This window comes from Podarcis tiliguerta (assembly GCF_965153285.1).
Source record: "Podarcis tiliguerta genome assembly, chromosome: 11".
In the NCBI taxonomy this organism is placed as follows: domain Eukaryota; kingdom Metazoa; phylum Chordata; class Lepidosauria; order Squamata; family Lacertidae; genus Podarcis; species Podarcis tiliguerta.
The window spans coordinates 3,485,211-3,510,410 of NC_139544.1; the positions used below are offsets into that span (position 1 = coordinate 3,485,211).

General features: G+C 41.2%; 1 protein-coding gene across 11 annotated transcripts in view; it reads right to left on the reverse strand.

Annotated features, from left to right (window-relative positions):
- Window positions 1-25,200, reverse strand: part of PRUNE2 (prune homolog 2 with BCH domain) — a 160,010-nt gene that overhangs the window by 5,750 nt on the left and 129,060 nt on the right. For 2 of the 11 annotated variants that reach the window (XM_083403283.1, XM_083403285.1), the window contains exons 10-19: window positions 22,688-22,767; window positions 21,689-21,910; window positions 16,367-16,543; window positions 13,291-13,393; window positions 10,308-10,439; window positions 9,965-10,051; window positions 9,022-9,120; window positions 6,600-6,635; window positions 6,057-6,089; window positions 2,735-2,782 (exon numbers count right to left, since the gene is read on the reverse strand). In XM_083403283.1, coding sequence (XP_083259409.1) covers window positions 2,735-2,782; window positions 6,057-6,089; window positions 6,600-6,635; window positions 9,022-9,120; window positions 9,965-10,051; window positions 10,308-10,439; window positions 13,291-13,393; window positions 16,367-16,543; window positions 21,689-21,910; window positions 22,688-22,767 — 1,017 coding nt within the window. Of the gene's footprint in view, window positions 1-2,734; window positions 2,783-6,040; window positions 6,090-6,599; window positions 6,636-9,021; window positions 9,121-9,964; window positions 10,052-10,307; window positions 10,440-13,290; window positions 13,394-16,366; window positions 16,544-21,688; window positions 21,911-22,687; window positions 22,768-25,200 lie in introns of all 11 variants that reach the window. The other 9 variants (XR_014502925.1, XM_083403286.1, XR_014502924.1 and 6 more) reach the window with 9 other exon arrangements.

Below are 25,200 nucleotides of genomic sequence, written 5' to 3' on the forward strand. Positions count from 1 at the left end.
AGGCATTGTAAATAAAACATGCATATATAAAATTTTAAAATATATACAAATAAAATTTTGTGATAACAAGGGTTTTCATTGGAGTTTCTTCCCGCTAAATAGTGTCATTCACCGCTATAAGGGATACTATTCATAAAAACTCAGCTACCCTTGCAGTTACTTCCAGGTCATGTCAGACAAATAGAATTTGATATTTTCATTGTGCCATGATATTAGGCTACCCAGAAAAGGGTGCACACGTTTTCATAGCTGGTTGTACAATGGACAAAAGAATATGTTCTACTGTGTCTGGCACATTCAAAAAACATCCACAATGTCTATCGTTTCTGGGAATGTATAAATATCTGCCCTTGACAAAAGGTGAGGGGGAAATGTTCCGTTGGGCCATGCGTTGGACTGGAATTATTAATTTTGAAATATAGGTGACCCTTTATCTGTTGGATTTAAACCATAAATCTTGGGGGAGCAAATTTTATTTACAGCTGACTTGATGTCTTGTTTTTCAATGTCCATTAATCTTGATTGAATATTATGATATATTGCTCACTGGAATTATACAAGGGTTCCAAGTCAATACCAATAGATCTGATTTTGCAATGTAAGAGTTGGAACCCTCTGAATTTATAAAAGTCCTTAAGTAAGTCAGAGAGCAGACTCAAAGGTTGGCAACAGAAATGCCAATGCATATTTTATAGTGCTGGCCCACACCCAATATTCCATCGTGTGTATACCTAGTTCTGCACACATCGTCTCATACTTGACTGAACTTGAGAGCCCCAAGATACGTCTCAAGAAACTTGAGTGTATCATATCTAAATCATCGTTATATGCTTGTATCCATATTGGGATCCCAAAAAGTAGCTGGGATGACCCTTTAGCTTGAAAAATATGATAGCAGCTGGTCTAAATAGGTTACCTTTCTGAAAATAAAAGTGAGTAACTGCCTGTTTTATAGCACTTGTGTGATGGTTTGACCATCCATTTTGCATGAGTCACATGACTCATGTGGGGCATGGACGGGAAGATTTGTGTCCCAGTTTTGGGAGTCAACATGTTGGAGGGTATGGTGTTCAACTTTTTATTTTTACACATGTGGTTTGTGTGTGTGGTTTGGTTGTTTCTGGCTATCCCTTTTCACTTCTCCCTATGTTGCTAATGTAAAAGAGGACTTTAAAAAAGAAATAGTGTCCACTAGAGAAAAGAGAAGCAATGATAGAATGTTATGTTGAAGGTATGCAGGTACCCAGACAAGGTACTGAGCTCCCCAATTTATAGTGGGGAGAGGTTATGGCACAAGGCAGTAGAAACAAAGAAAGCAATATATAGGGGAGAGTTAGTGCCTTACTCTTCTGGTAGTCTGAAAGAGTTGTAGTCTTTATTTATGAACTACTCCTAGATGTAATGTCATCCAGGATAATCAGTGATCAACAAGAATGGCATGCCCATTCTTTTTAAATACTGTATTGGCCCGAATATAAGCTGCACCTGAATACAAGCTGCACCTTTAAAATTGGAGGGGGGGGGGGAGAAAAAAAAGAGAAAAAACCCTGAATATAAGCAGCTCCATTCCTCAGTGCTCCTGGCTGCATACCTGGGGGAGGAGAGCTGTGTTGCGTTGTCATCGGCCTTTCCTCTTCCTGGCCTTGGGGGAGAGGGCGGGGGACTACGCACAGGGCAGGTGCCGCTTTGCCGCACTCCTGGCACTGTTTGCCCAGCGTTCCTGGCTGCATACAGTAAGGTTGCAAATATAAGCCACACTTTAACTTTTCACGATCGGAATTTGGGGGGAAAGTGAGGCTTATATTCAGACCAATACAGTATTGCCTGAACTTTACAAAGATGCACAGAGAAAAAATTCATTCACACCCTCCCTACAAAAACCAGTGTCCAATTCAATCAATACAAATTTATATGCACTGTCAAAAATGAGAAGCAAGAAGAATCTATACCTTACAACCCTAAAGCAAGTTGTGCTTACGTCCCATTGAGATTAATGGGTCTTAATTAGTTACGATTCATCTGTCCTGTTGATTTCAATGGTGCTTAGTGATGACTTTCTTATACTAGGGCCCTAGACCTTTGGTTTGTTTTCAGTATGACATCTTATCTACCCTACCCTACCCTACCCTACCCTACCCTATCCTATATCAATGTGGAATAAAGAACTACAACCAAGTGCAGTCTTATTGCTGATATTTACCTTGAGAAGTAAACGTTTATTCTGGAGAGCTATTTCCTGAACTAGAGAATGAAACTCAAAACATGCAAAATGCATCTGCTTTTTTGAAGAAAGCATTTGATATTCAACCTACAAATGCAGGCAAATGGGAAGAGACCTGGATGGAAAAGACTTTGGAAGGAGGACTGGGCAGACTCTAGAAAGACATCATTAAAAGTATATGAATGCTGCAAATCATTTTACTTGTGTTCTATAAGTCAATCAGATAGGTTTCATGGACTAACCTGTTTACCATTGCAACCTGATGTTTATGTGGGCAGCACAGAATAGTGCACCACTTTAAAATGTGAATTATTTAAAAGTGTACCATTGCATTTTTTAAAAATAATGAGTTATTTTCTAGCAGCACTAGAAAAAGCTAGCTAGACAAACCATGTAAGTATATGGATTTGGAACAGACCACCTGGAGTTTACCCAGTTCTTCAGCGTCTCTTACACTGCATCATCATGAAATAAAATGGAAATATAATGCCATAATTAATTGTAAATTCTTACTCCTGCTGGACTGAAGTTATTTCTGGCTCATTGGAAAGACAGCTTGCTCTGAAGACAAGTGGAAATGAACAGTAGTAAAAACACACACACAACCTTCTTTTTAGACAGTTAGGGAAGTAATTCATTTATTTTAAACGTAAGAAATATATTGAGGCGAGGCATACAGTTTTGTGGGCCAAGTTCACTTCCTCAGATGCATGAAGTGATTATAGAGGCAAAAATAATTGCCCTCCCTGCTGATCCCACAAAACTCTATGCCATAATAAACCTGATTGTCTTTAAGATGCCAGAAGACACTTTTTTCGTTGAAACAGACTAACATGGCTATCCCATTGGAATCAGCCACTTTAAAAAGTCTTAAGGGTAGGCAAGGTTAAATACATTAACAACTTATTCCTATAGACAGTTGCCTGGAAGTAGTAGTAGTAGTAGTAGTAACAACAACTACTACTACTACTACTTATGGTTATACCCAGGTCTTTTTTCAGCCGGAACTCACTGGAATTCAGTTCGTGCCCCTCTCAGGTGGGTGCCATTGCCATTATAAGAGAACAAAGGAGGTATTCATGGTGAGTTCTGGCACCTCTTTTTCTAAAAAAATAGCACTGGTTGATATTTTATTGTGCTTTTAATACTTTGTTGGGAGCCGCCTAGAGTGGCTAGGGCAACCCAGTCAGATGGGTGGTATCTAATTAATAAAGTTGTTGTTGTTGTTATAACACTGATTATACCCTGCCTATCTGGCCGGGCCTCCCCAGCCACTCTGGGTGGCTCCCAACAGAATATTAAAAACATGATAAAACATCAAAAATTAAAAACTTCCCATAAAACATAATGAAACATTTAAAACGTCCCAATACAGGGCTGCCTTCAGATGTCTTCTATTAGTCATATAATTGTTTATTTCTTTGACATCTGATGGAAGGGCGGTCACCACTACTGAGAAGGCCATCTGCCTGGTTTCCTGTAACTTCAAATAATAATATAAATAAATAATAAATTATTATTATTATTATTATTATTATTATTATTATTATTATTCACTTATGGCAGTGAGGGAACTGCCAGAAGGCCCTCTGAGCCAGATCTCAGTGTCCAGGCTGAAAGATGGGGGTGGAGACACTCCTTCAGGTACACAGGGCCAATGCCATTTATCATAGAATCATAGAATTGTAGAGTTGAAAGGGATCCCAAGGGCCATCTAGTCCAACTCCCTGCAATACAGGAATCTCAACTGAAGCATCCATGACAGATGACCACCCAACCCCTGCTTAAAAACCTCCAGTGAAGGAGACTCCACAACCTCCCAAGGAAGACCATCCCACTGTTGAACAGCTCTTACTGTCAGAAAGGTCTTCCTGGTGTTTAGTCAGAATCTCCTTTCCTGTCACCTGAAACCATTGGTTTGAGTCCTACCCCCCAGAGCAGGAGAAAACAGGCTGGTTCCCTCTTCCACATGACAGCCCTTGAGATATTTGAAGATGGCTATCATAGCTCCACTTAGTCTTCTCCTTTCCAGGGTAAACATACCCAGCTCCTTCAACCATTCCCCATAAGACTTGGTTTCCAGACCCTTGACCATCATTTAGGGCTTTAAAGTTCAGCACCAGCACTTTGAATTGTGCTTGGAAACATACCAGAAGCCAATGTAGATATTTCAGGACCGGTGTTATATGGTCCTGGCAGCCATTCCCAGTCACCAGTCTAGCTGCTGCATTCTGGATTAGTTGTCGTTTCTGAGTTACCTTCAAAGGTAGCCCCATGTAGAGCACATTGCTGTAGTTGAAGTGGGAGATAACCAGAGCATGTACCACTCTAGCGAGACAGGGCCCAGGCAGGTAGGGTTTCAGGCAGCATACCAGATGGAGCTGGTAGACAGTTGCCCTGGATACAGAGTTAACCTGCACCTCCATGCAGAACTGTGAGCCCAAAATAGCCCCCAGGCTGTGCACTTGGCCCTTTATGGGCAGAGTTACCCCATTCAGGACCAGGGAGTCCCCCACATGGGAGTAAGCTGAATTCTATTCGCTTAGCTCTGGATAAGCATGCATAAAAAAGGGTATGTGCTACATCCAAAAAGTTTCTATTCACTAAAATATTACGCTTCCCTCTATAAATCTCAGGTGCTGATGTACCAATATTAGCCACCCCGGCCGGATGTGGTAAAGCAGCATCAACAATATAGGAGGTGGCTGCGTGCCACTGTAAATGCATCCAACCACCATGGAGCCAGCTTTGTTGATGTAATGCAGGAAACTTCATAGGTAATCATCATGAATGGTGCTGGGGTTACATTGTATAAACAGGATTGCAGATTGGCTTCGCTCCAGTTCTAAGCACCATTCAAAGTGACTACAAGCTTTAGAACTTAGCGGTAGAGCTCAAAATTGTGTAATAAAGTAATCTTCTGGCCGCTTATGCTTTTGGAAAGGTAGACTTTGATCCGCACAGCTTCTGTAACAGCATCATTAGCTACCCGCAAAGAAACAAAGGCTTCTAAAGCTCATGCAATAGTTGTGACAGCCAAAGCATAGCCAAACCACTTCCTCTAACATAAGAGTTGTCAGGGTTGTTACCAGCATCAAATCTAATGATCTGTGGCTTTGTGACAAGAAATGCTATGCTATATTCTCTTAACCACAAGATGGCTACCTATGACAAACGACAGGCCTGGAGGTCAGTGAGAATGCACTCTTTAGATAATTCCCAATGATCTTCAGCTGGCTCAGTCTGATTTAGAGTTTGTGAACAGGAGCAACTGGTTTCCTACAAAGTATTTATTTTCAAGCAATTTGCCAGATATTATATTAGAGGCCTGCATAGCTAAGTAAATAAGTATAAACATGTGTGTGTGCGTGTGCGTGTTTCACAAAGGTCAACAAGGAATCCAAGTAAAAATAACAGTTTATTTAAGGAACATTTTCCAAGCTATCAGCACAGCGAATCTGATTAAGAGGTATGTTTCACTCAAATCAATGGGACCTATTTTTATCAAGTATTTCTCCAATCTGGTACTCTCCAGGTGTTTGGGGTGAGAACTCCTATCAGCCCCAGCCAGCCTGGCCAGTGGTTAGGGATGATGGAAGTTGTAGTCCCAAGCATCTGGAGGACACTCAGTTGGAGAAAGCTGGCTTAGGATATGAAGTGTGGCTGTGATTTTTGAATGAGCTTAGTGATAAGTGCATAGAGGTCAATGGTACACACCAACCTTGGAATAAATCCCATTGAACTCAATGGGATTATTACTGAGTAGGCATGTACAAAATAGCACTGTTTCCTTGAAATAGATATAATGCCACTGATTACCAGAATGCTGTCTTACTTTGCTGATGCTTCCCTCAGCTCTTCATCCAGTCTGCATGAATAAAAGTTACAGATGTTTCCAGAGCAGGGGCAGGGGGGGGGGAGGAGAAGAAGAAGCGAGCAGAGCATAAGACAGAAGCAGGCCAAAAGCAGAGCAAAGATCAAGCAAGGTACATGCTTTTTTAAAATTCAGCCCCAGATATAGATCTTCAGTTCCCTATGGTGTCATTGACCTATCAGTTTCATGTTTCATATATTTAGTTACTCTGGAAGTGGGCGCATAAAGGTAGCAGAGCATGGGTGTCTGTGGCATGCATTGCTGTACAAAGACGGCAACGGTGCTGTAACTAACGAGATTTAAGTTAGCAGCTGCAGGCAAAGTCACCTATTTTTCCAGTTTAGCATTCTTTAGTTAGAAACAAGGCCGAACTCAATGGAACTCATCAACAGAGTTCCATTATACAGAGCTATGGGAGTTCTTTTGTGCCTGTAATAGTCAGCCCATCGCACTTCCTCACAGTCAGAAACATCAAAACAAGCTGCAGCAGAGCAAGAGTGTTACCTTACTCTTCTCTGAAAGGACCTGTCTTCTTCATACCTTTCAAGATAAAAGTGGGTGAAGGACAAAAACATAGGTCAAATGATATGCAATTGCCGCCTTTATGCCAAGTATTTCACCTCTATATTTAAATGAACAAGGAACCTATTATTAATACATCAGCTAGCTTAAATGTAGAGTTATGGGAGATAACCTGCTGTAAGAAGGAAATGGCATCGAATGCCTTCTTTTCCCCACAACAGCTTTGCAAACCAAAGAGAGAATCCCAAGATACCATTAATATTCCAATAATGATTTTGTGTCTTTGAAAATCTCTTCTGGATTATAACTTCAGGCAGCAGTAGAAAAAATGCTTCTTGGACCAACAGGGAAGCAGAAGCTGGGTTTTGTACCTGCTGCTGATGTGAGTGCAGATGGTATCAAAATGTGGACTTGCATCCACACAGTTATGCTCATTTGGACCTTATTCAATTGGCTGGAGGCTCCGTATGTTCACATCCAGAGCCACTATGCACACAGAAATGGGTATGTTATTCCAGCTTTTTGGAGCGAGAACAAGAAGTTATGGTTATTTCAACACCTGATATGGTTGTCCAAGGATTTGTCAAACAGAGGAAATGCCACACTTCCAGAATCTTTATCTGTTCAGAAATAAGGCACCAGATGTAGATATTTTAATGTATGATAGTGGGTCCATATGCCTTTCTACCTTGGATCCACCTCCCTTTTAATGCCTATGGGATAGCACCTCAGTAGAGCCCAGTTTTCATTGTTTACATTGATGATCTTTAGATGAAATGTAAACATGTCCATGTATCATCCGATCATGTTTCCTTGGGCTTTACCCAACATCTTTTATTATGATGTTCTAAACCTTAATCAGGGGATTTCAACTCTTTAGTATCTGCAGTGATGGGTACATTTTAAATATATGTCATCTGTTTAAAAACCTGACATCTTAGTTACCTGTCAGGTGATAGGGAAAGGAGAAGGGAGGCTGATTGCAACATGCCAAATCTAGGTCTTCCACATGGTACAACATAGCTATTATTTATAAAGAAGAGGACTTTTCAATGAGAGAAATATGTACAGTAGGAAAATAAACAAAGAAACCAAAGAGATAAGAACCTTGGAAGTATTATGATTTTAAATTTCCTCAGACTAACAATTTGCTATCTTCAAAATTTTCAATCTGATTTATCTATTAATGGAATACCCTAATTTGTGATATTCATGCTATCTCTGGTTATCATCACCTTTCAACTTTATTATTTCCCAACAATTAGCAAGATAATATTTTCAGAACAGAACTTCCTTATTTTCCACCGTATTTCTCAGAACTTATATTCAAAATCTGAAGTCTCCACATATTTCAAGCTAATTATGAGCTCTCCTAGCTTCTTTTATAAAAAAATATGTCAATCAAGACAATATAGATATATATATAAATGTTATTATGTAAATGCAAAGCATGATTATTACTAGTAGTAATAATCCTGAGACACAGAATGCGGGAGTGACAGAGAGTGAAAAATGGTTGCTTGCCTAAGGCCACCTAATTAATTATATGGCAGGGGTGAGATCTAAATCAGGGACTTCCATCTTTACAGCCCAGTATCTTAGATTCTGTGCAAAATCAGTTCTAATAAAATAATGTAAGAGGTGATGCCCCCATTTGCACACAATTTTAATCTACAACAAAGTTCATTTACCCTGTTCATATCTTCATGCTTTAGAGCTAACTACATGTTACACTGTTCACACTTGCGGGGAAACACACTCATAAACTGACCACATGTATTTTAGAGAAAAAGCTGTTGTGGAGCTGCCAATCTGGACTGAGGCCCTGAGCCTGACTGCACCTTTGGATCAGAATGGGGAGCGTGTTGCAGACTAGGTACCCATGGAGGTGCGGCAGGCAGAGGGAGAGAGAGAGAGAAAGAGTCGATGGCAGAGGAACTCTCTCTGAACCCTTTGGGTCTTGCACCAGCAAGGGCAGACAAACAGGGGAAGCTTTATTTCCCCCTCTGTTGTTTTGAACAATCCCCCTTCCATTGGTTTCAGTGGGAGTGAAAATAACTATGGCAGCAGCTCCAGGGCTGGTGTAGTTTGTCTCACTTGTATGGGTTTGTGTGTGGGAGTATGTCAGGGCAACAGGGAGGGCCTTGGGTCTTTGGTCCAAAGTCTTCCTCGCCTACCTTTTTCCAGCCAATTCCACCAGAGTGATGGCGGTTGATCTTTCTGCTGCTGTAACAAAGACGTCTCTGTGGATCCACCTCCTTCTCCACCCCCAGAGGGGCGACTGGATACAGCAGCCCCTCAGCCTACCTTCCTGGGAGCATAGGATTGCTCCCTAAAATAGCAATTATTTAGTTTCATAAAGGTAACATTTCTAATTATTATTCTCTTAATGTTTTTCACTTACTTGACAATACTTTCAGGGATATTTACATATTCCATTGGAATTAGTTCACTGAGCTCTGCCAAAGTGCTCACATATTTTATCTTACTGCTGAATTTTGAGCTGAAAACACAAAAGTACCATTAATTAAATAAATAAGATACATTCACAAATATGCAAGGTACCGAGTGCCATGATAGTTTTCCATGTTCAATAACAAAAAGCTGAATCAATCACTTTTAAGTTTCACATGTGAACACTCCTGCACTGTATCTTCAGTATATACTTAGTGTTTTTACAGGAGCATCATGGAGATTAGGAGCCCACACATGAGCATTGCAATGTGGGTTGACATGGCTACCCTCATTTTGTAGAAGGGGAAGGATGAGGTTAAATGGTAATGATTCACCTGAGGGGTGGGGAGCCTTTTTGGCCTAGGACCACCCACTTGTAAAAGTTGACCCACAAGGGTGGAGGGAGGGTTCTGCTTTGCCAGCACATTCCCCACAGGGAACACACTGCAGGATTTAACCCTATGCTAATCAGTTGATGAGTGGGAGATTAAATTGTGATGCTTTGGCTATGCACCAGTTTCCTGTGAGTGACTGCTGGATGCACCTAATGCAGAACAGAACCCCATCAGCTGATGTCTCCAGCTGGCCTTAGTTTTGGAGGGAATGACCTCTCAGGCCAAACTGGACACCCTGTCTTAAATCAACTACTAATCTCATTGCTGAGATAATATTAGGATAAGGACTCCTTGGCTCACAGCTCACACTTTTTACCAGCATACCATCAGCTTTCACACAGTAACAGTTTCTCTTGGAGGTATTTTGAATAAACCATTTGATGGCTTCCCTCATAACATTTTTCTTGCCCATTTCTCTTCCTCTGTTAACAAAAACAGCTTTAGAAGATCCTCTGACCAGGCACCATCTCAGCACTTTTAAGAGTTTGGAACTATTACCTTATAAAAGGCCGTGTCACTGCTAAAATTGTTCTGATAAACCAAGAGGGGTGAACAATGATGAAGGATTTCAAGTTCTTCCTTAACCTGTATTTGAAAAGAAACACATTTAAGCCTTCAAAGCAATATATATTGCCCAAGAAAAATCTTGGTCATGTGCATCTTCTGCCCTAGTCAGGATTCATCCACACCAAATGCCCTTTTCCTCTAGCGTTTGGTGGGAAGTGTGAAACTAGTTCCTGCATATATTAGTATATTGAAGGAGAAATGGGGAGAGGGCTTTCAAATAATAGGTATGGCAAGCCAGACACAAGAGATAGAAAGCAAGTCATGAGCTACAGACCGCCTGTCAATCATCTGGTAACATCTTTTCATCCATCCCAGTCCTGGCATCTTTCTCCTGGGTGTGGCTCCATTCAAGTAAACAATCATATAGTCTTCAGCAACCATGAGCTCCAAGGTACTTATTACGTATCTGAATGGAAACAGAGAGAGAAAATGAGTGAGGAGAGGGGGACAATGAATAATTTGTTCAAAACCTATTCTTTGCTCTTCAAAAGAGTACAATCTTGTGATATAAGCAACGGCTAAAGTTTTCATAAATTTCACTATTAACTAATAGGGCTCCTGTAGTCAGTGGCAGACTTGGGCTGGATCTACATTTGTCTTCTAAACATTTTTTAAACTAACGTTCCATAGTGCTTAACAGCAGTTTCCCATTGCCGGTGGCTTCATCTGCTGTCACATTTTAATAACACATTTTTAATGTAATAAACGACAAGTGTAGATCTGCCCTTGGGCTTTCATATTTCAGCAGCCCCCCCCCTTCCATTCTAAATCATTGTTGCAGCGCCCCCTGCAGCCTACATTCAAGTCAGTGTCCAGTATGGGTGAACTGGTCATGCTACCCTAAATCCGCTTCTGCAGTATCATATGTACCAATCCAACCCCACATGTGCTACATTTATATGCTAAATAACTACACATGTGGCACATGTCAAAATTGACACAGATACCCTCTAGGTGTGTGGGATATTTAACCAAGAGGGCCATACTAATTTTATTTTTTAGAATAGTGGGAGCTCAAACAAACAGCAGGGAAATGTCTACACCTGGTTCCATTGCGAGGAAAGTCAGAAAATAAGAGTAGAAACCCCAGGACACAATGAGTGGCAGGGCTTTAGTCTGGAAATTCAACCAGAAGACTTGCCTCATCCTTAATCCACAATATGGTCAACATTTGAGACTGAAGTTTTATTATTTCAGCCCACAGTAGTAGATAATTATTTCAGCACTGGCAGGTTAAATGGAGATCAAGGAAGCCATTCCTTATTTGAACCAGAGAATGGCTGAATTCATACTTAAGAATAGATGACATAGGAGTCACTTTCCCATAGCTCCTCCACTTATGATAAGTTTGATGCAGGAAGGAATTTTAGTGAGTGGGACTGAGTTGCATTGGGGGGGGGGCAATCTCATAAGCCCCATTTCCAATTTAGCTAGCATGCCTCTTCTGATATGATTCTCCTCATTCCTCCTTTCCTCTACTGTCTAAGTGGAATAGGAAAAAGTCACGAGAAGCAGCCTCCATGTCAATATATGGGATTAAGTACCAGGGTCAAAGCATTCACTGGCTTTGTGTATGAGCTGTCATGTATGAAACATTCAGTTAGGATAAATTCCATCACCAGTAGTGAAGCAAGAGAAAAGAGTTATTATTATGGGTCTTGGTCTGTCATCTCTGGGTGATTCTAACTCAAAATAGCATAGACATATTACAAACCTTGGAGAATAGCAGGAAGGAGGCATACAGATCCATGTGCTCTAATTCTTTTTTTTCTTCTTTTTCGTTTTGCTTTCTGTGCACTAAACAAACGTCTTTCACAGAGAAGCATTACCGTATTTTTTGCTCTATAAGACTCACTTTTTCCCTCCTAAAAAGTAAGGGGAAATGTGTGTGCGTCTTATGGAGCGAATGCAGGCTGCGCAGCTATCCCAGAAGCCAGAACAGCAAGTGGGATTGTTGCTTTCACTGCACAGTGATCCCTCTTGCTGTTCTGGCTTCTGAGATTTAGAATATTTTTTTTCTTGTTTTCCTCCTCCAAAAACTAGGTGCGTCTTGTGGTCTGGTGCGTCTTATAGAGCGAAAAATACGGTAAATGGCAAAGGAACACACATTTCTGATGCATTTAGGTCTCTTTTAAACCTTCAGCTTATCTCTCAAATAAGATTGTTATCTATCAGCCGCTGGGAGAGATCATCAGGGGGTTTGGGCTGGGTGTTCATCAGTATGCGAATGATACCCAGCTCTACCTCTCTTTCAAATCAGAACCAGTGAAGGCGGGGACGGTCCTGTGTGAGTGTCTGGAGGCGGTTGGAGGATGAATGGCGGCAAACAGATTGAGATTGAATCCTGACAAGACAGAAGTACTGTTTCTGGGGGACAGGAGGCGGGCAGGTGTGGAGGATTCCCTGGTCCTGAATGGGGTAACTGTGCCCCTGAAGGACCAGGTGCGCAGCCTGGGAGTCATTTTGGACTCACAGCTGTCCATGGAGGCACAGGTTAAATCTGTGTCCAGGGCAGCTGTGTATCAGCTCCATCTGGTACGTAGGCTGAGACCCTATCTGCCCGCGGACTGCCTCGCCAGAGTGGTGCATGCTCTGGTTATCTCCCGCTTGGACTACTGCAATGCGCTCTACGTGGGACTACCTTTGAAGGTGACCTGGAAACTACAACTAATCCAGAATGCAGCAGCCAGACTGGTGACTGGGAGCGGCCGCCGAGACCATATAACACCGGTCTTGAAAGACCTACATTGGCTCCCAGTACGTTTCCGAGCACAATTCAAAGTGTTGGTGCTGACCTTTAAAGCCCTAAACGGCCTCGGTCCAGTATACCTGAAGGAGCGTCTCCACCCCCATCGTTCTACCCGGACACTGAGGTCCAGCACCGAGGGCCTTCTGGTGGTTCCCTCACTGCGAGAAGCCAAGTTACAGGGAACCAGGCAGAGGGCCTTCTCGGTAGTGGCGCCCTCCCTGTGGAACGCCCTCCCACCAGATGTCAGAGAGAACAACAACTACCAAACTTTTAGAAGACATCTGAAGGCAGCCCTGTTTAGGGAAGCTTTTAATGTTTGATGTATCACAGTATTTTAATATTCTTTTGGAAGCCGCCCAGAGTGGCTGGGAAAACCCAGCCAGATGGGCAGGGTATAAATAATAAATTATTATTATTATTATTATTATTATTATTACTATCACAACACAGTTGCAGGCATTAACTTCAAAGACATGATAACCACATTGTTCAATGCCTCATCACTCACAGGAAAAGGTTTTCCATGACATAGTTGTAATCAGTTCGACTGCTGTCTGGCAGAAAACATGCAGCAAACACAATGATGGCATTTAGACCATCCCCATAGTATCCTGTGGAAGAAACAAAAATGTGTTTGTTTCCCATAAAGTATGCTTAACTGCACAATCTCGAGAAAGCAACCTGGCCGGCCTCACAGCTGCTGAGTATCTACGTACATGCATACACTCTGTATTTTCTGGGAGCAGAAAGTGCAAGAGAGCAGGTCTTATGTACCCGAAAGGTCACAGCTCTATTCTTTGCATAGGGCAAGAAAAGTCACAAAGGATTCTTCCAGACCTCTTCTTCATTCCTGATTTGTTTGAAGGGAAATTAAACAACATAGGTTATTTAATGAACTTTCATTCTGATTTGCTAATGGGAAGGTTAGATGGCATTGTGTCAAAGCAAGTGTTGTTCCACAATGCATCCCTTTCCTTATTGCAAAAAGTCTGATCTTTCTGGGTAAGCAGATTTGTTATGCAAAATCTCCCAATCAACTGTAATTGTACAACACAAATTTGCTGGTATGTGATTGAATCCCATCTGAAAAGAATGACAGCCTGAAAACATCCAAAATACGTTTAAGGAATACAATTCTAGAGAGTTGCAAATGAACTTTTGTCTTAGATGTTCCTAAAGTTATAAAATGTTTTAAATGTTTTCTCTAATTTATTTTTAATTGGATTTTCTTGCTGCTTTATTGTTGCTGCCACCCTGGGCACCACTGGGAGGAAGGTTTGTACAGAAATTTAATAAAAGAATAAAATAAAAATAAATCCTAGCTCCAAGCTCCATCTTCTTCAAAAGTGTCTGCAGAATAAGGGCCATAATCAGCCTGTTCTGGGATTGAACCCAGCTTTTCCCCCATCAGGGCTTATCTAGTGTCCATATTGAACAGTTGTGAGCAGCCAGCCTTGAAAATTTCCACACTGACCAATTCTGGGAGATTAGTGTAGGAGTGCTATGGATATTTCAAATGGCAGACAGATCACAGGCATCTGCAACAAATTACAGTGGTGCTGAGGAATGTCTTTGCATTCCACTACCTCCCCACTCCAGAACAAAACAAAAACAACCCCAGATTGGGCAGTGCTTTTTTTTCTGGGGGTACTAAAGGGTATGGAATACCTTTTTTTTTTTTTTAAGCACTGCAAAGCGGGGGACTCGGCCACACTGCTACCACCAATTAAAAAAACCTCTCCTCTTACCACAAGTCGGTAATTCTTTTATAGCAGAAGCTTTCCAGCTTTGCCCCAATAAGCCTTCTCAGAAGGGGATGGAATAATGCAACCTTTCTACAACTTTATAAAACTCACCAGTCCAGAAAAGAGTATTAAGGAGCAAATAGTCTAAATTCATTATCCATTGAGGCATAAAGAATTTCATAAAAAGAAAGTACAAATAAGTATCATATTAAATAGACAATAATGTGAATGAACGGATTATACTAAAAAATAATATCGATTTTATTTTTTTAAAAACCAACAACTTCTGGTTCTTGTAAAGTATAAGAGGTTTCCTGCTAATAGAAATGAGAAATTCTTCATGGTCTCACAAAGCAACTGCTGTCATATGGTGCTGGCATGGGTCCTTACTTCTAATTGGCTCTGAGGCTGCCATACTTTGGCAGATGTGCCACTACAATTACACAAGCCCACTTTTAAAAGTTCTACTTTGTAATCCCATGCAAAGCCAAAAGTTTATGTTCAGCATTACATTTTTAGTCATACAGAACAGGAAGCAATTCAAAATCTCTAATGGAATTTTTTTTTATTTCATGCAGTCTGTTATGGTCATTAAAGGTAAAGGGACCCCTGACCGTTAGGTCCAGTCGTGGACGACTCTGGGGTTGTGGCGCTCATCTCGCTTTACTGGCTGAGGGAGCCGGCATACAGCTTCTGGGTCATGGGGCCAGCATGACTAAGCCGCTTCTGGCGAACCACAGCAGTGCACGGAAACGCCATTTACCTTCCCGTCGGAGCGGTACCTATTTATCTACTTGCACTTTGACATGCTTTCGAACTGCTAGGTTGGCAGGAGCAGGGACCGAGCAACGGGAGCTCACCCCATTGTGGGAATTCGAACTGCTGATCAGTAAGCCCTAGGCTCTGTAGTTTAGACCACAGCGCCACCTGCGTCATTAGTTGGGTGCTAAAATCAGAGTTGTCGGGTTCTCAGGCTTGCCTTGAAGACCTTCCCAATAATAAACAGGCATGTGGAACTGGTTATGGCTACTCAGTCATGCTCTGCACATGGCCGATAATATACTGTTATTAGCTCAACTTGTTCCAGGACTGAAGTCTAGCTAAGACTGGAAAGTGTCTCCAGGGCTGAGGCTTGATGAACACTGACTCTCCTGCCTTAGTCCTTCTGTCTGTTCTCCTCACTGTCTCCTGTAAAGCATAACAGATTCATGCTTGGAAGAGGAGGGGGGTCACAGGAGCCAATTCCATTCTACTTCCTTCGCTCTTTGAAAAGCGTACATCAGTCTCCCCATGTTGTGACCTAGTGAGGACAGGAGGACTGTCATCCTCAATCCACTTACAACATGAAGTTGGAGAAACTGCTCTGGAATGAGTTGATTCACTTAGGACACAAGGCAATACAACTAAAAATCTAAAAGGCAGCCATGTTCTTTGAGTAAAGGTCACAACTTTCACTGGCAGGCAGAAATAACTTGAACACCAACACAAGTGAGTCAATTCTTCCTGCAATATTTAAGCCTATAAATGAACTATGAACTAGTTTTTTCCTTCCTTAAACCTTTCCTGTGTAACTATGTAAGCTAGTCCTGGAAAATGAAGTGTTTTAAACATAGAATAAAAGAAATTAATGGTAAACAGATTGCTGCTACAGTTTCAGAATAGATCTTTCAATTGACAAGGATTTTGCTGGGCATGTAGAACCAGGCCTGTTTCTTTCCTTAATGAAAACTTAATCTAAATTTGGATATTATGAGATAAGAATACTAATAAAAGGAGTATTGTTTTCTATTTGGGGTGGGTGAATGGCTTTTTTGTTCCATGCTACTAGAACAATCCTACCTCCATGAGAAATGACCCTTTTATAAGGCTCAATGGCTTTCATATCGATCCTCTGCTCCTGTTCTCCAATGACAACTGTTCTCCATAACCGGTTGTCTTCTCGCTCTTCCTCAGCAGTATATTCTGCAATTGCTTCAGATTCCTCTTGGGAAGCTTCCTTAATGGCCGGCTGCTCTTCTGAGGAGTGCAGAGGCAGGTGAAAGAGAGAATAAAGTGGCAGGTTATTACTGACATCTGGAGAAACATCATCAAATATGTTTTCACTTATGAGACCATGGCCTCCTGCCATGAACTTAATTACACTATTCTCAACTCTTTAACAAAAAAATTAAGATCAAAATGGCCTTGTAATCTTAAAAGACTAATGATCAAACCTAAACTCCTGTTTTAGTATGACTTAATACAGGGGCGATGGGTTTAGCTTGCAAATGAGTTTGAACCATACAGACACTGATGTTTCTGAATATCCAAGAAGAAACATCAGCTGCACTGAAAATGCCTGTGTTATGTTGGACTGTATAAGACTGTTTATTACACAATATTACAATGTCTGGAGGTAAATTTGAGGTTGTCAACTTCCTACTTGTGTGCTCCTTTATACAGATGGCGTTTCAGAAAATAGAATGGCCTCCTTCTGGACCAGTTGTTTTAGATTGACTTTTGTTCCTTCCCTTCCTGTTATTACCTTGCTTATAAAAACAACATGGAACTGTTCCTTGCACAATTACTGAGAAAACTAATCCCAGATGAGAGAGCCAAATACATAATGTTTATCTATGGTTTGGATTAGCGGTGCATTACTGCATGAAATAACTAAGTTGGACATCAATTATTTTGAGCCTAAAATAAAGTGTTTGGATCGTGGTTGTGTATGCCATATGTTAGTAGATCCAACCTTTGACAGTAGCCGCTGGCTCTTTCACTTGTATGAGGGGGGGACATATGGCACATTACAGTGCTATCCTTATTCAGCCTGGACATCTGGCTATCTGGTTGTACTTACTGGGCTGTTCCCAGAAAATGAGCCACAAAATAGATGAGGTTGGGCCTACATATGGTAGAGGCTGCAGTTGAAGAGCATTCAAAATTCATGGAGTGTTCCCAATATACAGTTCAGGGAATAGCCAATGTTTATAGCAGTCTTTAGCTTCTAAATATTCAATCCTAAATTCAACTCAAACTACACATTGCAGCTAAATCATGTAGTGCAGCTCTTGCTGGATGATAGCACTCATGTTGCAGGTGGAGGTGTATGCTGAAAAACAGGTAAGAATGAGACTCACAAATAATGCATTACTCAAGAACACAGTTTTTATGAGGATTCAAACACAGCATCCCTGCAGCTGCATTGTAAAGTGATACTGTTCAGTGAGATCTGTATCACATGATTGTGCTGCACATGCAAATTGGCTTAAGTAGAATTTTTATTACCTCACACACAGGTACCATCAAAGGGTTGTATCACCTTTGCTAGTGTAGAGTGGAACTACATGTTATGCCACCAAAGGCTGGCCAACATCTCCTCTGCAAAGTTGGGTGAGGCTGCTTGTATAAGGGCAGTCAAACAGAATTTCAGCAACTACAGATTTTCAGCCCACCTATGTGTCATACGTTGAATCTGGCAAATTTGTTTTTCCTACCCAACAATTAAAAGTAGAGATGCTTTATCTTCCTGTACCCAAATATTCATTCTGTATGAGATGCCTTCGTTCCAAGCCTAAAGACTAGTTCCTGAGGCACAGCCAGCCATACAGTAGCAAATGAAGGGCCTCCCAGCTTGACCTTCACTGCTGGGTAATTCCAGAGTTGCCACCTTCTGACCCAGAGATGAGAATCTATCAGTTTTAGAACTATCCCTAGGAAGTACAGTGGACCTGAGCAAGCAGTAGACAGCAACATCAAGCTGCTGCCTCCGAGTGGCAGCCAAGGGAATGTGCACCAACTGGAGGCTGCTGTTGCGTTTGATAGTTGAGAAGGCAGGCTGCAAACTAAGCAGAATAGATGCCGCTAAGACACTGTTGTCAGGCACACACCAATGACATCATGACTGCATCTTCCTTCCTATTTGCCTCAGCAACTGCTCAGTGCATCCTCTTCCAGCTGTGCTTCAACTCATTCTGTGCCTTCCTATACACAGAGCACAGATAGTTCCATATAAGTAGTTCTTTTTAAAATGGGCCTGGACAAGGGCTGGAAGGTGACAACATTTGCTTAAAGATGCTGATTAAGTATGTGTGGGTAAGGGAGAATGACAATGGGCGGTATTTTTAGCTCTGCTGTCCCACTAAACTTGCTTCTAAAAAGCACATAAGCATTAGTGACATAAGCTTCCTTTAAATATAAGTCTAACATAGGCATTTGTCCCTTTTAAGGCTACCTTAGAAATAGAGTCAGTCTAATCAAAATGCATTGGGAACCTTTTCAGTCAGCATTTTTGCAGTAAATAGACAAACTAATTAAAAATCTGGACTGCTTTGCATCAAATTTTTCTCCCAGCTGCTTTTTCACACACCTGGCTTGTGGGCCTCTCTGAGGCATCTGTTTGCTCTCTGTCAATAGGCAGGATGATGCGATTGGTGGACCTTTGGCCTGACTCAGCAGGGACATTCAATATTCTTATTAACTAGGCCCAGTAATTCTTCCATCCACATAGTTAGTGAGTTAGGTTGTGTCTTCAGAATCATTTTAAGAGGGAGGTTTCTTATCTGCTCTTATATTTCCTAGGCAAAGAACAGCCGCCTCAGGCAGCAGATTCCAGGTGCCATGAAAGTGGAGCAAACTGTTATTTATTTACTATTACCGCATTTTTACTGCCAGAGAAGGGGAGACGCGCTTGTGAGATCTTCTGGCTCAGGTTCCGAAATAGTAACCTGCTTTGGATACCATGCCACACATCCTGGCTTCACAGTTCAGCTTCTCCTTGCATTGCATTCATTCTTTCTGAACAGCTTTGTAATATTTCTGTTTCAAAATAGGAGCACTTTGTAGTCCAAAAATGTTATCTGATATCTCATCCCGAATAGCTTTTTAAACTCTAGGAAGCAAAAAACCATTTTGTTTGCTAGCTACATCAAATCCAACTGTCTGTATTATAGGCAGGTAAGAGATGGTGAACAATTTACTGCACTGATAAATCTGCCAGACTACATTGTACCCATCTGGAGAAATACCGAAGACACAAAATGTGGGCTGCAATCCAATAAAACACTTAGCTGATGCTTGGCTTCAAACATTTAAGCCCTGACTGTTTGCAGGAATAATGTAAATTGAGGGAGAGCCTAATTGCTAGAAGTGGGGGTGGGGATGAAGAGCTGGATATTAGCAATGGCACAGAGAATGAGATAAAATCACTCCTTTGTCTCTACCTGGATTCCTATGGCACAGCAGACAAAAGCAGAGTAAAATCAACCTCTGAGGAGACCTATTGGTATTGTACCATAAACACAACTTTTGTATCTGGCTTATGTCAATATTCTTGGGTTGAATCCAAAGTTAGCCATACTCAGAGTAGACCCAATGGATAGGATGCAACTAAGTTGTTGCATGCACTGAACAAGGTCTGCTCAGGCAATGGGACTGTCCCTGCCTCTCCTGCCTCCTTGCACCCCCTAAGTCTGCTCTGGAGGGGTGGGGGAACCCCGGAACAGGTTTGGGGTGGGGGTGAGGGGAAGGGAGAAATCCCACTGTGCAAGCAGACCTAGTTTCATGCACACATACTCCACTTAGCGGTATGTTGAATTCCACCCTTAGAAAGCAAAAGATATGAGTAACTTGGATCTATTAATTTTAATGGGTTTACTCTGAATAGAATTTAGTCAGCTATGGCCCCATTATTGTTACTGAAGTTAAGGGTGGTCATGTGAATCTTTGTCTGGTTCAGTATGTGGAGCAGTTCAGTGCATCACAGATACCAGCTGCAAGACCACTTGCTTGCATGGTTTCCATGTTAGATCCTTGCAGTAATGGGATGCATTGATGTGTTAAAAAAAATGGAATGCCTTCAATATTGGTCTCTACAAACAAGGTGAAAACTACAAAGTGAGAAGCATTTTGTGCCCAAACCTCTGCTCGCAATGCAAAGCTCATAAACAGCCTATGTGCAGAAAAGTGGGATTCCACAAGAATGAGAAATGATGGAAAACCATGCGTGCCACCTTGAGCAACTTGGAGAAACAGGTGGGATATAAATGTGATTTAAAAAAATCAGTAAGAACTGGTAGTTTCATTTAGCTGCAGTGGGCATCAAGGAAGAAGCAGAGCATAGTTTGATGGGAGCTAATGACTGGTGCCTTTCCTGGTGAAAGTCTGCCCTGAGTTTCTCCAGTGACAAATCGCTGAGTCTATTAACTATAAGTTGCTTAAACCACTTGATCTGTGAAAATGCCTTTGAGTCGTATAAACACCATTGTTCTCAGTACTGATATGCAATTAGCTGATAGCTGCAGAAAAGATGAAACATTTGTGCTGTTCCAAGAAATTACTGCAAAACTTCAAACAGTTAATGCTTAAAGCTGATTTTGACAAATCATAGTAACTAGCACTGCAGACAGTAAAGCAATCTTAGTCCATTGAATTGTTTCAGACATTTAATCCCTGGCTGGGGAATCTGTACCCGCCCCTCCCCCAGGTGTTGATAGCTTACAATACCCATCAACCATGGCCATTAGCTGAGGTTGAGGAGAGTTGGAGTCCAACGACATCTGGAAGGCCTCAGGTTTGCTGCTGCTGATTTAACCAATTAACAGTGCAATCCTATACATGTCTACTCAGAAGTAAAGTCCAGTTTTCATTGAGGCTTACTCCCATTTAAATGTGTGTAGGACAACAGACTACATTTGCTCACGAGTAAAAACAATATATCAAAAGCAAATAAATCTTATTTTCTTTATGGCATGTGTGCTATAACTAGATCATCTTAGAAGATACATTTCTTTCTATGTGATAAGCTAGGAGTGCCCCTTCTGAAGATAGTAGTTGCCGCCTGCCATTTTTAAAGTGCTAAAATTAAAAGAATATTTTTAGCTAAGATGTCTGCTGCCCACTTAACTGGAGGCTCATTTTTAGTCTTTCAAAAATCAATTAATGTAATTGAATGACTGATGGAACGCTGCAATCTTAATATCTGACTTGAAATCATTACTATAGTGAAAGCAGTGCATTCTGCTACAGCTTTATACATGATACTCAGAATCTGTCTTCGTTTCTGAACACACAGCTGAGTTGACAGCTGAAGCCCTAGAGTGAGAATCACTTTCCCACTGCTAAGCCTTCCTAAAAATAATATAGAAAATGCACATTTCATCACTTTGCATGCTACTTTACCTTCCCAGTTTAATTCATTTCCATGCCCAGCATATTCAAAAGAATCTGCTTCATCTGGTGTGTCCAGGTCATCTACATTGATGTCAATTTCATCTGGAGTGTCTAGGTTATCATCAGAAAGGACAGATCCTTCACTTTGGTCCAAAGAGAGATTGATATTCGGAGCTGTGAGTTTTATCCTTCTGGGGTTGGAACCATTGATATCTAGAGAATTGGGAGGTTCTGAATAAGTGTGAAGATAAAATAATCTCTGTTTTAGATAAAAACTATTATGTTGAATAACATTTAAATAATTCTGCCTCAGCCAACCATATGGAACTATAATATTTCCATCAAAATTTTGAAAAAAATATTACCATATAATAAAAATGTACCTAAAGAAATTACATTCACACATCCAAGGATTTAAATTTATATCAAAGGACGAAAGAGGGGGGGAATAGAGGAGATGGTATTACAGCAAAGACATTGTATTGTGATTAGCATAGATAAATAGCTAGATGGGCCTTTCAGGACTGATTTAGTACAACTCTGTCATTTTCTGGAGCCCTGCAAGTCTTATCTGGAATCCTGGGCTACTGCTGTCTAGACCTACCCTACACATCTGTGCTGTATGGAGTAAATGGGTTGAGGAATGGGCCCTAGTATGTCAAAGTCTTCTTTCCTAACCACCACATTTTAGGCAGCAATTTGAACTGCATTGTTTTGACTGCTATATGTTAATCTGGAGGGCAACTGTAAACTGTAGACAAATTTAGCAAGAAAGTGCAGGGTAGCTAATTATCACATGAGCTCATGCCTGATGACAGGAGAGTGTGCTGCAAATTATAATCTTTTGTCAAGAGAACCATTGAATTAGCTAAATAAAGCAAAGCTAACACATTTTTCTTCTAACACAGGAATGATTTCGTGGCAGCACAGAAACATGCTTCTCACTGAATTAACAAAATGCTTAGGAAAAGGAGGAGGATCAAAAATATAATTAAAAGGTTGTCTTACCAGGTCTCATCTCTGTAGCACTGGAGTCTAGCATAGTCTCATTAGAAGGGATATCCATTCCAACATCCTCCGATATCAATCTGAAGCACACACAGAAAAATAAACAAGCAAATACCTTACGGTTTTGTGTTAGAGCCATCATAGTGCACTAGGTGAAGATCTACCTATTCTGCTTTCATTGGCCAAAACAGAAAAATGTTAGGGATATGCAGCTTTCACTGAGTTTTAATGTGTGTTAGAGAATTAACGCTATGGGGGGTATTTATTTATTTATGATTAAATGTATTTCCCACCCTTTCTCCCAAAGGAGTACAGAGAAGCAGACACACCAGTGATTAAAAATACAATTACAAATAAAATAAGAACATATTTCAAACATTTAAAAATGATTAAAACAATTTAAAACAACCAAACCTGTTAAAACATTTAAAAACAATTAAGCGTGTCAAACAATCACATACTCTCAGGGCTAATAATTTCAAGGCTGCAAATAACCGTATCTTTGAGCCATCAAATGCCTGGGTAAACTGGATTGTTTTAAAATTCGTCCTAAAGTTAATAAGAATGATCAAGTTTGGAGTTTCAATGAGAATTCTGCTGCCTCTCAGAATTAACATTTCAGTGTGAAAACTGGTTTGTCTCAAATGGGTCCTTTCATGATTCTTCAGAGAATGAGAAAACAAAGAATCCTGTCCTGAAGTGCAGAATGTATACTTCACTTTGTGTGGCTGTGCAAGAAAGCAAGTGGGAATCCCAGACTCCTGGCCACAGAGGAGAGAAAGAAGACTTCTCTTCCCTTCACCCCAGCTCTTTCTTTCTCAACTAGGTAACGCATGGCTTGAAGAAAAGAGGATATCTATTTCATCCTCAGGTGTGCTAGTAATAAGGAAACCACTGACAAACCATACCAATAAAGATGATATCTGGATAATTATGCACTAATAATAGCAAAATGAAAATAAATAATGGTGTGATCATTATTGTGTTTTGACTGCATGACAGGATATAAATAAGGGAATTAAGTATGCACTTTTTGGAAAGACATAGTCAAAAGTCCCATTTCCCATCCAGCTTACGGTTTGGAAACATAAACATTGCTCTTAAAACAAAACACGAGATGAACAATTTGATATTTCCCAAATGCCCTGGTTAACACAACACCAACTACATGCCCTCTTAAACAACCCAACAGTAAAATCAGCAGCAACTAGGCCCCTGACAACCTTCGAAAACCTCCTCCTGACAACAAAGGGAAACGGTAAAGGGACGGTATCTGCAATATACAAAATACTACTCCAAAATCCCGCAAATCCCCTAGATGCAATCAAAAAACAATGGGAGAATGACATAGGCTATGAGATTAACCCCACTCAATGGACCAGAATGTGGTCTAAACCCCCCTTTAAATCCATATCAACGAAAAGAAAAGAACTCACACTGAAACTCCCCTACAGGTGGTACCTAACACCAAGGAAACTAGCGCTAATACACCCAGGAACCTCACCAAAATGCTGGAGAGGGTGCACCTCCACAGGCACATACCTCCACATGTGGTGGGAGTGTCCCAAAATCCAACTATTCTGGACAACAGCCATACAAGAAATATGTAAAATAACTAAGCAAGTAATAGACATCACCCCAGAATTGGCCCTACTAAACATCTTCCAAGACAACAATGCCCATTTACACCACAAAGAGCTCATAACCCACCTACTCTCAGCAGCCAGAAGCACCATAGCCAGACACTGGGGAGACCTGTCAGGAGTAAGTATGGACCAATGGTACCAAATAGTATGGGAAACAGCCCTACTAGAAAAATTAACTAATAAACTGAAACTGACACGGGGACAAACAGAAGAAGACGCCTTCACCCCGGTATGGCTCCCCTTTATCACATACACAGCCCAACAGGACAACGACAATAATCCACCAACAGCATACAAATCAATATGGCTAACCTGATCCAAAACACCCACCCACCTCACTCACACACAAAAACAAAGATCACCACAGCCAATCACAAGCAAACAAACACACCCTAGGCCAACCCCAACCTCTCTCACCACCAAAGGAACACAAGTGAACAACACAAACAACGCTGACCCCAAACTCTACATACATTAAACATAATAGAAACACCACCACCCGACCCCACCCCCTTCCATCTTCCCTCTCTCCACCCCCCCCTTTCTTTTTCTTCTCCCCCTAATGCCTCAACAAACGAAATGGATTTGTAAAAATGTTACACGGGGGGGGGGGACAAAACAACGAGACATTACACTTACTTCTGTAAAACAAGAAAATCCTTAATAAAAAAAGGGGGGAAGAAAAAAAAAACAATTTGATATTTCCTTGTAAGTTACTTTCTCATGATAATACCATGTACAGGAGGCAACCATTTTGCACATCCAATTGATGTGCAGCACGCGTCTCATTTCCAGCCTCAGAATGGGACAAGGCAGGAGCGAAACGAGGGGGGGGGGAGGCAGGGGTGGAATGGGCTGACCCGTGGC